Here is a 13,780-nt window from a genome sequence, read left to right as displayed (position 1 = left end):
AAAGGACCAATTGCTATGGCAAAGATATCATTTGACATTTAGGTTTCTGATTTCTCTATTAACTTTAGATTGATTCAAATTTTTTTGCAGTAGCTCGGGTCACATCTCAGCATCAAACAACTTCTTCAGAGGACTCAGACTCAGATCATTCAGAGACTAAAAAGGCACAACAAACCATTTACAGAACATCAACCACCACATAACTGACCATTCCTTGTTTATCAAAGGACGGACAGGACACAGTAACCCAAAGTTAACATCTCCTTTAATGCCGCTAGATAGCGAGATTTCTATTCCGGTTATTTTTATCAATTTTCTAGCCTTCTAGGTGTTTCTTCGTTGCCAGTAAAAACTAGAAACAAGTACCCAGTATTGGGAATTCCTGGTTCTCTTTTCAAGCTGCCAAACACTTGCCGCATTAACCTACATTCCAAGCAGTGAGTGAGAAATTCTCTTTTCCATTTTTCCCCCTCCGAAGCGCACAAAACCTGAATAGCCAATCCATTCCTCGTGGAGGCTTATGTATGTGGCGTAAATCAGCAGCATAGACGTTCGAGCCGGCACATCGCTGCTGTTCACCTTGCGAAGTGAAGGGTTTCATCGCACCGGCGCACCGGGGATACAGCTGGGATTTGGGCGTTTTAAACGCTTTCCAAAAGCACAAACCACCACAAGTGACGGAATGTTAGCTGTCAACGGTGCAGCAGCAGCAGCGCCGGTGCCAGCATTGCAATAAATTGTTGACGAGTAGCTTCCGCATTGCGTGGCTGTACGGAAGCGGGCTTGATGCTGCGTGTTATATTTTTCCAGCGCCAGCTTCTTAACCCCCTTGTTCGGCAAATGCCGTGGGGAGTGCGAAGCGGTGCTGTCCATCAAACCTTTGTACCAAAACCCGGCCTAGTTAAGCGGCGGCGGCAGCAGTTCGGCATGTGGTGTGCTGATGGCTAGCTGTTAAATAATGTATTTTGCTCTCGTGGCCGTGGTGCCGTACCGCCGGCTACGAGCAGCAAAGCCCCGTGCTCTGTGGCGTGTGTATCTGGCCGTTTTTCTTTTTGATGAGCCAGTGGGGATCGGATTTACCCGAAGGCAATTGAACGCTGTTTCTTTTTGGATCAATTCCAATGTTGGCATTAAATTATGAAAATATGAAAATCGACCCGAAGCGGTGAACTGAGTGCGTTTCTATGAAGTAGGGAGACGTTGTTGAAAGCTTTATGCACTAGAGATTGGGATTGATGTTCAATGCGTAGCGATTGAGTGGGTTAAACGATTGCAGTAAAATATTTCTTTTTTGTTGGATGATTGACACGAAGAGTGGTCGGTGGAGTAGTTTAATTTTAACTGTCCAACTTTTTCATTTCAACAATCATACCTTGAATTGAAAAGCTGGTAAAACAGATGAAAAGAAATTGAGTTGCTATTAAAATACTCAATCAATGGCCTTTAAAATATTTAATAATTTTTTCAAAGGGACATAAATCTACCATTCAAGTAAAGTGTTCAAATTGCAGCTAAAGCTAACTTTCCTTTTTCATAATCATTAGTAGAATCTGTAGTACTCTTTACTTAAGTCAAAATCATTGCTAGACTAATATAACGTGATTGGTAAATCTCTTGTCCTAATGTTTCCATTTCTTTTTAAAACAATGTCTTGTTCCTCTCGCCTTTTTATGCTTTCGAATCAATTGAAAACACAAACACTTACCTTCCAAATCAACGATCTGGTCTGCACGGCTGTGGAAAATTTATTCATTCCAAACAAACGCCAAACCAAATTGTGCAATAAATATTCAAATAAAATTCCGTCTGCTTCAACTGCAGCCCGGCCAATCACATCAATTTAGAACGTACCTTTCGATCATGATGGTTCCAATCATCTTTACCTAATTTTTGCCACCATGGAAACCATCCCCAACCACACAAAGACAATAAAAAAATAAAAAACCACACCGACTCACACACAAAATTCGAAATGAAAACCATCCATCAACCATGCGCAAAATTCAAACAGTATTCAATTGAGCTTGAGTCGTCTGAAGAAGTGAAAGAGAAGCGAATGCAACAGCAGAGGAGCAACCAAAACCGGATGCTCCCCGCAATAAAGCAAACCGTTTCAGGGTCGGTTTGGGCTGGGTTGGGGGGGGGGGGCGACAAAAAAGGAAACGAACAAAAATCTTCAAGCATTAAATAAATGCTCTCAAACATTCATCCATCAAGGCCGCATTTATGGTACGCATTTTTGCATATATTTTTTTTTTCGGCTCGTTTTGCGGCCCAAATTTGCTTTTCGTTTTTTCTACCTTTCGCTTGCTTAACCGGCAACCAATTCAGGCACCCGCGTACGTTCTGTTTGCCGATTTTTCGGCCAATTCTTTATTTTACTTTGCATTGCAATCGTTGGCCTCGTTGAAATGCGCCACTCACCGCCGCGCATATCGATCATTTAGATAAACCCAATACATTCATTGGGTCACAAAGTGCTCGCCCAAAATCACGAACCAAAGAAAGCAACATAAAAAATGGAAAACAAGTACCACGAGTGCAGGCTTCCACCGTACGTGCCTCTCTGGCGTGTAGGCACTGGAATGTGAAAAATACACACACACACACACACACATACACAAAAAGAAAGCAGAAAACCGAACAGGAAAAACCCCAAAATGCTGGGTTAGGCGGGGAGGGGGGTCCGGGGCTCGACTGAGCATAAAAATGCGTTCAAGCAATCGAATCAAAAATAGGTTCACTTTCGCTCACGTTCGGTCGGTTCGGCCCGGCACCCGGCGGGAGGAGCATTTTTCATCAAATCGACCGATTTTCTATGTGTTTTTTGTGCTGTTGTTGTTCCTTCGCTACGAAACAGAATATTTACGGGCCACCCAAAATCCGACAGCATTTCCGGCGGGTGCAGTCTAAGGCCGCCCGTTGCTGCTGCGGCGGCCTCAAAAACGCATGGTCTCGTGCAGACGGAATGTAAACACTCGGGCCATTACCGGAGCAGAGTGGTCAGGAAGGCAAGGGGTGTCCACTCACAGTTCCCTCTTCACCTACCTCAATCCCGGCCATCGCTTAAACGACTAAAAAGCAGCATACACACACACAAAAACAGTTTGCTAGAATGAATACATTTGCATGGGAAATCAAATATTTCTTCACTTTTCTGTCATTTTGGGTTTGTCTGGCTGTGTGTGTGTGCTTGTTTTTCTTTCACTTTAAGCTCCTTGGCGCTTTTTTTGGAAGTGCTTAGTTCAGTGGAAATTCCTTCTCCTTCCCACTCCTTTCCTTTTTCTTTCTTTTTGGCATGTCGGATCCTCAAACAATTCCATAAGCTTCGTGATGATGGAGGCTGCAAAACAGTAGCTTATGCACACGTACAATACGCTACAGGCAAACGAACGCGCCGCCTCCCAGTGGCCCACCCCGCCCGTGTGCAAGGATGCAAATGGAAAGAACAAACACACACACACACACACACACACACACACACACACACACACACAACACACACACACACACACACACACACACACACACACACACACCACACCACACACACACACACACACACACACACACACACACACACACACACACACACACACACACACACCACACACACACACACACACACACACACACACACACACACACACACACACACACACACACACACACACACACACACACACCACACACACACACACACACACACACACACACACAGGCATGCACGCACGCCAGCCGAAAGCCTAAGCGGACCCCAACCCGAAATGGTTCTTGGAAAGGGGACGGCCCTGGGACGTGAAAAAGACGACGGCGAATGGAACGCCCTGCCAGCCTTTAAATCCTAAACCCAAAACAAAGCAACGCCAAATCCCAAACAAAGCCAGTCCTGTCGTATTTTCTCTCCGCTCGAAAGATGCCCTTGTCTCGGTGGGTGTGTTCACGTTTCCTTCTTCTCCCCAACCGCCCATTCCCCTCCTGTTTTGCTCTGTCTACAGTAATTTGGTGCTTGGAAAGTAAAATGCAATCCATTCGCTACAGTGCTTTGTCTCACTAAATGTAACTCGGTGTGAGTGTGTGTGAGTGTGTGGCTTGTTTTTTTTTTTGTCTGTGTGTGCTTTTTCTCATCCTCAATTTTCTCTCTCCTGCTTGCAGATCACGTACGGGAGTTCCAGTGCGGCAAATTCTACTACCGAACGTTCTACATGGACGAGGACCGGGACACGCTGTACGTCGGTGCCATGTAAGTACGACCGTGCAACTGTTGCACAAGCTTACCGCCGGGCACGAGCACTGTCTTTGTGTATGTGTGTGTGTGGAAGGGGACACCCGCCCCGGTTGATTATTGTTTGATTTTTATCGAAGGATTAGCTGGGAATAAATCGAATCCCGGACAATCAGACACAAGAAGCGTTTGCTGCGATGACGATGGGCAAACGTCAAGGAGGACGAACGTCGACTTGCTCTGTGATAAATGGTTTCGTTTGTTAATTTGTTGCAAATGACTTGCGATGACATGGAAGTTTGGTGAATGTGTTTGGAATTTGAAATGGGCCATTGTGCCATTGTCTTTGTAGTGTGGTGCAAGGTGAAGAAATTGGATGGTAGCAGATTAACTTTCTATATTTGTCTTTAAGATTCATCAGCTTGTAATCAGTGAGTAGAATCTTTAAAGTAATTGTAATTTTACATGATGTGTTTGCATACGTCATTTTTTGTAATTAATTCAGGATTCGTTGTGTCATTTACAATTATTAATGACTGCTTCTTGTCTTGAATTGTTGAGCTGTTTCATTGAAAATGATATGATAATTTTAAATACTTTTTTAGTTTGTTGGGCTCCTTGAGACGTGAAGCCATCGTCTTTCATAATTGAATGAAGAATACATCAGTCAAAAAGTCCACAAATTCCGATTCTCTGTCGTTTTGTGTCCCTTTTTAAGGGAAAGGGTTCCTCATATAAAAACAATACAAAATATATAACCTTGCATGGCGATTAAAGAACGATTAGCTCATTTGTTTTCTTTGGACTTAGAGGAGAGTAACATATCCTATGTTCATGCCTTTATTAGCAATTGTTTGAAATCTCAGATTGAATCTGTAAAATTCGCTGTTTGCTTTAAATGATATGGCAACGAAAGTTTAGAAATACAGTCCAATGTTTTCCTTTTTCTCCTTCGTATGTGCGATAAGCTGCTGCGCCGTCGAATGCCTATGACGACTAAACTGTTACACAGCTTAGCTTAGAGAACTAATTTGTTGCCTTACCACTGTACCTTGTGTTACTAACAATCAGTAATGTTTTCCATGCATTAAATCAATCATCCATCTATCCGCAAAACAGTCCAGTAAGATGATACTCGTATAATTCGATGTTATTGCTGTACACTGTAATCAAAGCAGTGATAACGACATATACTGCAATTACCATAGCCAGACCTTCAAGGAATCGTATAAATCTTCATTTATCATACCAAATTATCCACGGGTGGCGCTCGTTGAGCTTAATCATCCCCGACCCGATACCCACTTATTTCACTAATTACATAACAATCATCTTAGAACCATTGGCTTACGACAACGCGCTTATCGCACAACATGTAAATCTTGCCTGTATCTTCAATTTCCCAGCCCAGAGGACCATTATTATCGACATTGGCACTCGATTAACATGAAACGAATCAGTCCCATTATCTCATCGCCTTGACATAATTTCAACCTCATCCAACACAAAGGTGACCTTTGGCGATGTTGAAAAGAGAGAAAGAGGGGGGGGGGTTAGGGGAAGGTCCCACGTACCGTACGGGGTAGTTATCATCGCGGGCGGTCTGACATCAGGATGGCTGAAAATTTACTCTTTGCCCGTGTGCACAAAATTTATCCATCAAAATTAACCCATTTTATGCAGTCTCTGGTTCGGGTCCGACTAACGGGCACGGTCCCGAGAACTGTTCGTTCTATCCCTGTCTCTATCTCTCTCTCTCTCTTTGTTTGCTGCTTTCAATAACAAAGGCAAGCGATTATGCGATAATCCGATAATAATTTTCTCCATCAGCCATCACAGCCTATCGCTATTTTGTGCCGCATTATCTCCTTCCCCAGCGTCATTGTGCCCGCGCGGTTAACATCATCAGCATTGGTGAGTGTGTGTGTGTGTTTGTACGATGTGACTGAACGTCCACAGCACTTAAATCTAATAATTCCCCAAACTTCCCCGAACGCCTGGTGAAACTTCGGTGAAACATTGCGCTCGAGACTGGATACGGTTGCGTTGTTTCGGGGTTTCAGTCTCTCGCAAGCCCAGCAACGCAGTGATTTTGGGAAGCTTTCTGGGTCGGGTGTATCCATTTTTAGACGCACCTTCTAATTCGATTGTCCCACGGGAAGAGAGTGTGGAATGGTCGCTAGCACCGTAAGGCTGCATGGTACTCTAAAATGTACTCATCATCAGCAACCATACGGTGCGTTTCATAATGAATCAGGATCAAAGTGTTATTTTGTGTTGCGTTTTCTCGCCTAGATGTGCCTGCATTCATTCTTGCCTACGATTTAAAGCGTTCCTCGTTTGGTTTAAGCAACAACTACAACAACAGAGGGACACACGCAGTGACTAACCTCGACGCATCTTTTTTATTTTGTGTTCCCGGGATGAAAGTAAACTGTAGCTGCAAGCAAATTGAAAGTGAAAGACAACTCATTTCCTATTAAGTCGTTGTCGGTGAGCTGCTGCAGTAAGCAAAACCCAGGCGTACAGGCCCGGGGGTGCCATGCAGAGAGCAAGGCAACTGGCACCTTCCTCAGGCTGAAAGCTTTCCATTTCTTCGCAACTGCTCCGTTTCGGCGATGCGATAACGATGTAAACCGAATCCATCCCATTTGCCTGCGCTCCAATGTGCTCACCTAACAGAGAAAGAGAGAGACCGAGCCGAGCCGTTCGCCCGGCATTGCCGTTGGCGTAAAACAAACAGTGATGAAGATTTAATGGGATGCGTCACGTGCAGGGCACGTGTGAAGACAAACTCTGGGCCAATCTCGGGGGCCGCCGGTGCGTCGACGACGGCGGCAGCCGGCGTCGCTGCCAGAAGCATCGAGATTAGACGGGCCAAAGGCTTAAGCAGGTATTGCTTTCCTGGGAGTCATCCTCCACCATTACCAGCACCGCCACCACGACACGGAAGTGCTCGGATTGATGAGGATAAGAATGATGTTGCCGTGCCGTTCAGGATGATGAGCACGATCCTGGCACAGGTTTGCTGCCAAGGTCTGAAGGTTTCGGTTTCGGGATTTCGGTAAATATTTTACCACCTGAAACCACTCCCACCACGTGCCGTCCTGTGTGTCACCTCGGCAAAGTGCACCCTCCATACACCAACCCTTCTCCTCCTCCTCCCCCATCGTGCCAGAGATCAGGGCGAGGCGAGAAAGCAAAGTTTGTTCGAAAATAATCATCACATCGTACTTATTATGGTGAAGTTGATACTGCGGTAACACTTATGAGCTGCGTGGTAACGATGGTGACGTTACCTTTTCCGTCACCGTTTTCCCGATGTCCTTTTGGAGCAGCCTGTGCGGCCGTGTACGTTCATTTACCCGAAAATCCTTCCCGCACGCTGCGCCCCAAAAACCCGGGTATCGGGTGCGCCCAGTGTTTCGACGGGTTTCCGAGGTTTCACACTAACGAAGCCAATTTTAATTACTTGTGCCCACCGTGTGTACCCGAGACTTCTTCAAGGGGCGGTGCCCCTGCTGGTGAATAATGAGAGCCGGTGTCACATTGCCATATTATCAGCTACCTGGAAAAAGCGCTTGTAAAGTGGTGGTGTAGTAGCAAAGTGGATTTCCCTTCGCCCTGGGTGGAGTGAGCGTGCGCACATCACGTTTCCGCCCGTAGTGTTCCCCTGTTTTCTATCGTTTTCCACAGTGTATTCTGGGAGGGAAGGGAGAAAGGGGAGACGAGGTCGAGGTGCGCGCTGTACAGCTAACCGAAATTTACACCGAGAAAGGTTCGCCAAAATCCATCACGAACCATCATTCATCAATACCGGGATTATTTTAACCTAAGCCAAAGGCATGCAACTCGGTCGGTGGCTGTGGGAACCGGTACCACACACCATCCACCTGTGGAAGGAATTACTAAACCCCCGCTCCCATCATCTCTCCCACTAAATCGCCCGCTTAGTTGAGGTTGAGGTAACATCCAAGCTTCCCTTTTGTATGGTTTATTTAATTGGTACTAAAATTGCTTCCTAATGAGTGGCGCTTAGATTAATGAGAAATCGTTTGATTGTGTTCAACCGGGGTGGAGGCGCTTGCTAGTGGGTGGCTTTGGGGGTTTGTGGGGGTGTGCGTGTTTGATCGTTTGAAATCGCTTTTATGTTTACCGAAAGAAACTACAAGAAACGGTAACTATCTGAGTGTTTTAGTGATCTAAAGTTTTGAAAGAATTGAAAAGTCCTGTTGATGACTATTTGTTACTATTCCTAGCAATGAATGAGCCTTTCAAGGGTTTACATTTAAATCTTTATGATGAGCGTGTCAATATTTGAATAGTTCAATAATAGTCAATATTTATTAAATTATGTTATATTCTAACTAAAAGTTCGAAACAAATACACACGACACATCATTCACGATTTACCAATACATTCCAATATATTGTTTAGAATAAACACAAATGATATGATACTATTGTCAGTTCTTTAATACTCTTACCTCAGTATAGGTTTGCATTTAATCCAGAGAAATTTAAGCATTAGCAATAAGTCTTCAACCTCCGCCCAAATTACCTCCTAAATAATCCAGCACCATTGCGGCAGCATTTAAAAGCAACAGCTTGCTTTTCTCCCTCCCTAATGCAACAGGAAGGAATCATGATTCAGACAATCCCGACGCATAATACGCTAATTTGTCTTTCCTTACGCCCGAAAAACACCCCAACAGAGTAGCAGACTACATTCAATAATTTGTCAAAAACCTATCAGCCTGCGTACGTCGCTGCTCAAATTAGGCAAAGTTGTGTATCTCCTCCCAAGAAGTTTAACTGCCTATGTTGTGGTTCAGCACAATCAACAGTTAACAGCAGACCCGCGCGTTTCCGTTCGCGATTTTTTTTACGCTCCCTTCCCATGACAGCTTGCGCTTGCTTCCTGCTCTGTTGACTTGATCCTGGCTGGATTACCGGCGGGATTCTGTTTGCAGACACCGTCACTCACTAATCAGCAACCGGAGGGCGTGTGGCCAGTGTGTAGCTAGGCTAGAAGATAAAATATGTTAATGTCACTTCTTAATGAATTGGATATTTTTCTTCATTTTTTGCACACGCACACAAGCCAGAACCCTCCAGCTCCAGCTGCAGGGCGTTTGGACGCCGTCCGTTCCCCGGGATTTCGGGGTGGATTAAACGTTCACCGGCAATGAAACTTCAGCGCACAATCAAACCCGTCCACGACGCAAACGGTCAACTACGGGGAAACGGGACGCAAAGCGCACCGGCAAGCAAGAAACAAAGTTTGAAGCATCTGACAGTGATAAGATAAGAGAGTGAAAGCGGCTGAGCGTTTGGAAGCAAATTGAAATAAATTTTTCATCACGCTCTTCTTTCTCTTGCCCGCTAGTGACAGCAAATTCTTCTCGATGGGGTAGTTTTTTGTTTGTTGCTCCTCCCGTACCATCAGTGTGGTAGGCATCAGGCTCGTTCGCTTCAAGCTGCTCACCATTCCTGTCAGACAGAGTGCGAAAGTGAGCCAGATGATCCAGATGTGAAGCTGAAAACAGAGGAAAGTTTCCTTCGCCAGCATTCCGTTAGCTCTTATGCTTTGGTGGAACCGAAGCAGTCTAGATGAGAAAGGATGGGAAAACGCACACACACCTACAGAAATACCTTGAGAACGAACAGTTCATCCACTGAGTAGGATCGCGTTTTTTTGCGTTGTGATCACACACACACACACACACACACACACACACACACACACACACACACACACACACACACACCTCCAGATAGACGAGTTCAGGAGAATATTCAGCAGCAAATTTCTTAACGCTGACGACGTCTCAGAAGATGACAAGCGAAAGGGAAGAGCCATCGTCATGACACTGGCACAGTTTCTTCACGGTGATGTCCTAGTTCTCTTGCGCTCCAGATAGAAAAGTACAGCTGACTTTTGCTGTGCGTTCAACGCTCAAGAAGATATAGACTCAAAGGAACGAAATAAAAAAGATTTTTTGCTTGTGAAACCTTTTTTTTGCGAGGGAGAAGTCGTCATAAATTCCAATTAGAGTTTCGTTTTTGTTTTTGGCCACGACCAACATTCTTTGTCAGTCAGAGTTAAGTCCTGCATACTCACAAAAAAACAAACACAAAACAGAAAGGTAGCAATGCAGTCCTGAAATTGAAACCACTCACAAGACAAAACCAAGATTTAAAGTCTGCTTTGATGAGACTTCGCAGTGGCAGTTCGACCATTCGTTGGAAATTTCCTTCAATCTTGCTCGTCCCAGCAATTTCTTTTGGCTTTGCTTGACTCAATCCTGGTGCCTCCTGCTACCCGCAATACATGTGCGCTTATCTCGTTGCGAATATTGCTTGAACTGCCCTCTCGCACGGTGTAAATGGAACTGGAGCGGTCAGGCAGGAGCATCGTTTGTAGTGAGTGTTTCGCTCCATAAACGTTCGTCAAAAGCTTCATTAACAATCACGGTCACGTAGAGCTGCTGGCAGGGCGCAACCGTCCGCAAAGCAGCGCTGAGTAGGCAATTTGATAAAGTTGATGGAGAAGTTACACTCGATATCGGCAAACAATTTGCTCGGGAAAACATTCTTTACCGTTCGACTTCCGACTACCGATCAGGGTGAATGTGAAACTCATCAAACAAAACGATTTCGCGGAATGGCTGGGAACTGCGAAAAGGAACGGATGACCGACAGCAGTAAGAAGTTTTACAAGTAAATAAAGGTCACATGTATTGAAAAACCAGTAACAATAGTAAAACGATGTATGAACTATAATGCTTAATTTGCTAAAGTTCAAATATATAAAACCCAAACTACTAAAATACACTTCAAAGCGTAAGAAATGAACCAAAATATGGTCGTGCTTCGCCGAGATATAAAGCCTGGGAATGAAATAAATCAACCGTCCTTTCGAGACGAGCCGAGCGCCCGAGAAGTGCCCGGGAAAACAAGAGATAAATTGAACCGAGGAGACGAACAATATCTACCCAACTGCGGGCGAAAGTAGACGGCACCGTTTCGGTGCCGCCCCGTGTCCCAGAAGCTTTCCCGCACACACACACACAGGACACACGAGGGCCGCACAATAAAAGCGTCCCGTGCCCTGGGACTCCTCACTGCGCAGGTAAACGCTTTCGAAAGGGGCGCAAAATTAAATTATCCCCGTTGGTTTAGCTGCGAAGCCGGTGTGCGCAAGCACAAACTTTTTAAGGCACTTGCTGCCGCCCGTCGCCGCCTTCACCCCGTCCGTCTTCCATCGCCATCATGTCTGTTCGGTGTTTGAAGTCGCAATGTAATTTATTTCACGGGCTCTCTTCACGTTATGGGTTTTCTTTTTTTTCCGCCTGCAAATTGTGCCGATTTTTTTGCTATATTTTTCCACTCTCTATGGAGTGCGGCAGCAGCAGCAGCAGCAGTAGCAATAAGCTTATCAAGCTTTTTTGCCTCCTTTTCTTTGGCCATTGCCCCATTGCGTATTGCGTATTGCGTTGAAAACACACACACAGGGAGTCAGGGAGTGAAATTTGATCCGAACAATTTTGGATAAGCATACCTTCGCGAAAGGGCACTTTCTTCCCGAACGAAACCCGCCTAGCAGCGAGAGCGAAACAATCGCGAAGACACTAATTTCCCTTAAGAGTTTGAAGTGGAGCTTTTCGGTGAAAATTCAACCCCTCACTCAAGGTCACGAATTCAATGGCAGAGCAGAGATGAGTAGTACCCGAAAATGAGTTCGCTTTCCCGCAACGGGCCCTAAGTGCCGTCAAAAAGCGGCATTAATGAAAAGCGAGTAGCTTCGTCCGAAGGAGGGTAGGCGTTTCGAACCCGCGAAAGGCTTCCGTTTAATGCCGTACGATAGAGAGTAGGCACAGCCTAACGATATTGGTATTTAAATGCCAACGAAACACTGCTCACACGAGCCCGGCAACACTTTCAGTTTGAGCGGCTTTAGCAGACTTGAAAGAATTGTGGGCGGTAACAATGGGCCGCTTTAATTTCCACCAGCACCACCATCAATTGGGTTTGGGTTTGTAGTTTCCGCTGAAGGTAGCACAATTTAATTGCCGCGCACATTACAAACGGCTTTTCTTTCCGATCCCCCGGGCGCATCCTAAGAAGCTATCCATTACAGCTGCTGATGTATCGGGATAGGATCGGTATCCACCTCATAACTCTCAGCCCGACCCAACCGATTGGCCCAAAATCGGCCGTCGATTTGGACTGCTCCCGATGGGATGGGATGGGACAGCTATTGGGTTGACTTTGCCTGTTCGAGCCAATCGAGAAACAACTGACTCAACACAAATAACTCCTTCCGTTTGTGGTCCGCTCCGTCCGAGGGAACGTCCGAGCTGGGGCTCTGCCAAGGCCAAAGGAAAACCACACCTCGAAGGCAGCCCAACAGTAACAGCTGTCAGCTTTTATCAGAAGCAGGAAAACCGGGAAGGCAATCCAGCGCCAACGTACCTTTCCGGCTGTTTGCGTGCTTCATGCCTAATATTTAACGGCGGCTCCGTCCGTCCTTCCCTAGTTGACGCTGCCACGAATCTTTCACGAAAGCTTGGGAAAGTTTCCTTTGTGCGTGTGTTTGTGTGTGTGTGTGTGTGTGTTTGTGTGTGTGTGTGTGTGTGTGTGTGTGTGTGTGTGTGTGTGTGTGTGTGTGTGTGTGTGTGTGTGTGTGTGTGTGTGTGTGTGTGTGTGTGTGTGTGTGTGTGTGTGTGTGTGTGTGTGTGTGTGTGTGTGTGTGTGTGTGTGTGTGTGTGTGTGTGTGTGTGTGTGTGTGTGTGTGTGTGTGTGTGTGTGTGCGTCTTTTTGGACGGTTTTCGGGAACGGAGCCTTGGGTAGTCTATTACGCTGGATAAATATTTAATATGTTTCCGACCGAAAGGTGTTTTATTCCGGAATCTCAATTGATGGATCGGCAACTGGGCGTTGTGTCGTCCGGTCGGCTGCGGGTGCGTACAGAAATTGCTAATGAAGTAGCAGTGGTGGTGGTGGTGGTGGTGGTGGTGTTGGTAACGATGGTTGTACAGATCCGGTTCCGGGAGGTTTCTTGCTTGCGTTTTCCCCCCGTAACAGCAGCACAGCATAGCAAGCAAAAAACCGCGGAAAGTGGCAGCATGAACTTTGAGCAAGAACCACCGCAGGCAGGCCAAAGCATGAGAAGGAGATAAATAATTCATAAAGTGTGCGAATCGGTCTCTAACGGTTGTGCGGTTTTTGTGTTGCTTCATTTCATGTTTTCGTTTTTTGTGAGTGTGTGTATGTGCGTGTGATAAGCTTTTGGGTGTAGGAAGAACGTCCTTTTTTTCTGTTGGCTTACTTACTTGTCTCTCTATCGCTTTGCTGCTCTTCCAAATTGCCAGCATTTGGTTACGCTTCACATACTTCAACAATACACTTACGCAGCTCTTTGCCGGGACTCGATGCCTGGGAAAAAACGGCGGAGTAGACGGATGGTCATTCGGGCCGCCGGAAAGGCCACCCCCACCGGCCAGCCCAAACGGAGGTTCCATGAGGCGGAAAATAATTTACGTGAAGCTG

The 13,780-nt window shown here is 45.8% G+C and overlaps 1 protein-coding gene across 1 annotated transcript in view; it reads left to right on the top strand.

Annotated features, from left to right (window-relative positions):
• The window catches only part of LOC121592192 (semaphorin-2A-like), an 88,108-nt gene that overhangs the window by 41,996 nt on the left and 32,332 nt on the right, over positions 1–13,780 (top strand). Inside the window, exon 2 of the mRNA XM_041913577.1 lies at positions 4,156–4,243. Coding sequence (XP_041769511.1) covers positions 4,156–4,243 — 88 coding nt within the window. The remainder of the gene's footprint in view (positions 1–4,155; positions 4,244–13,780) is intronic.

This window comes from Anopheles merus, chromosome 2L (genome assembly GCF_017562075.2).
Source record: "Anopheles merus strain MAF chromosome 2L, AmerM5.1, whole genome shotgun sequence".
Classification (NCBI taxonomy): Eukaryota; Metazoa; Arthropoda; class Insecta; order Diptera; family Culicidae; genus Anopheles; species Anopheles merus.
Note: the sequence above shows the minus strand (reverse complement) of the source record. Positions and strands in the feature narration are given on the sequence as shown.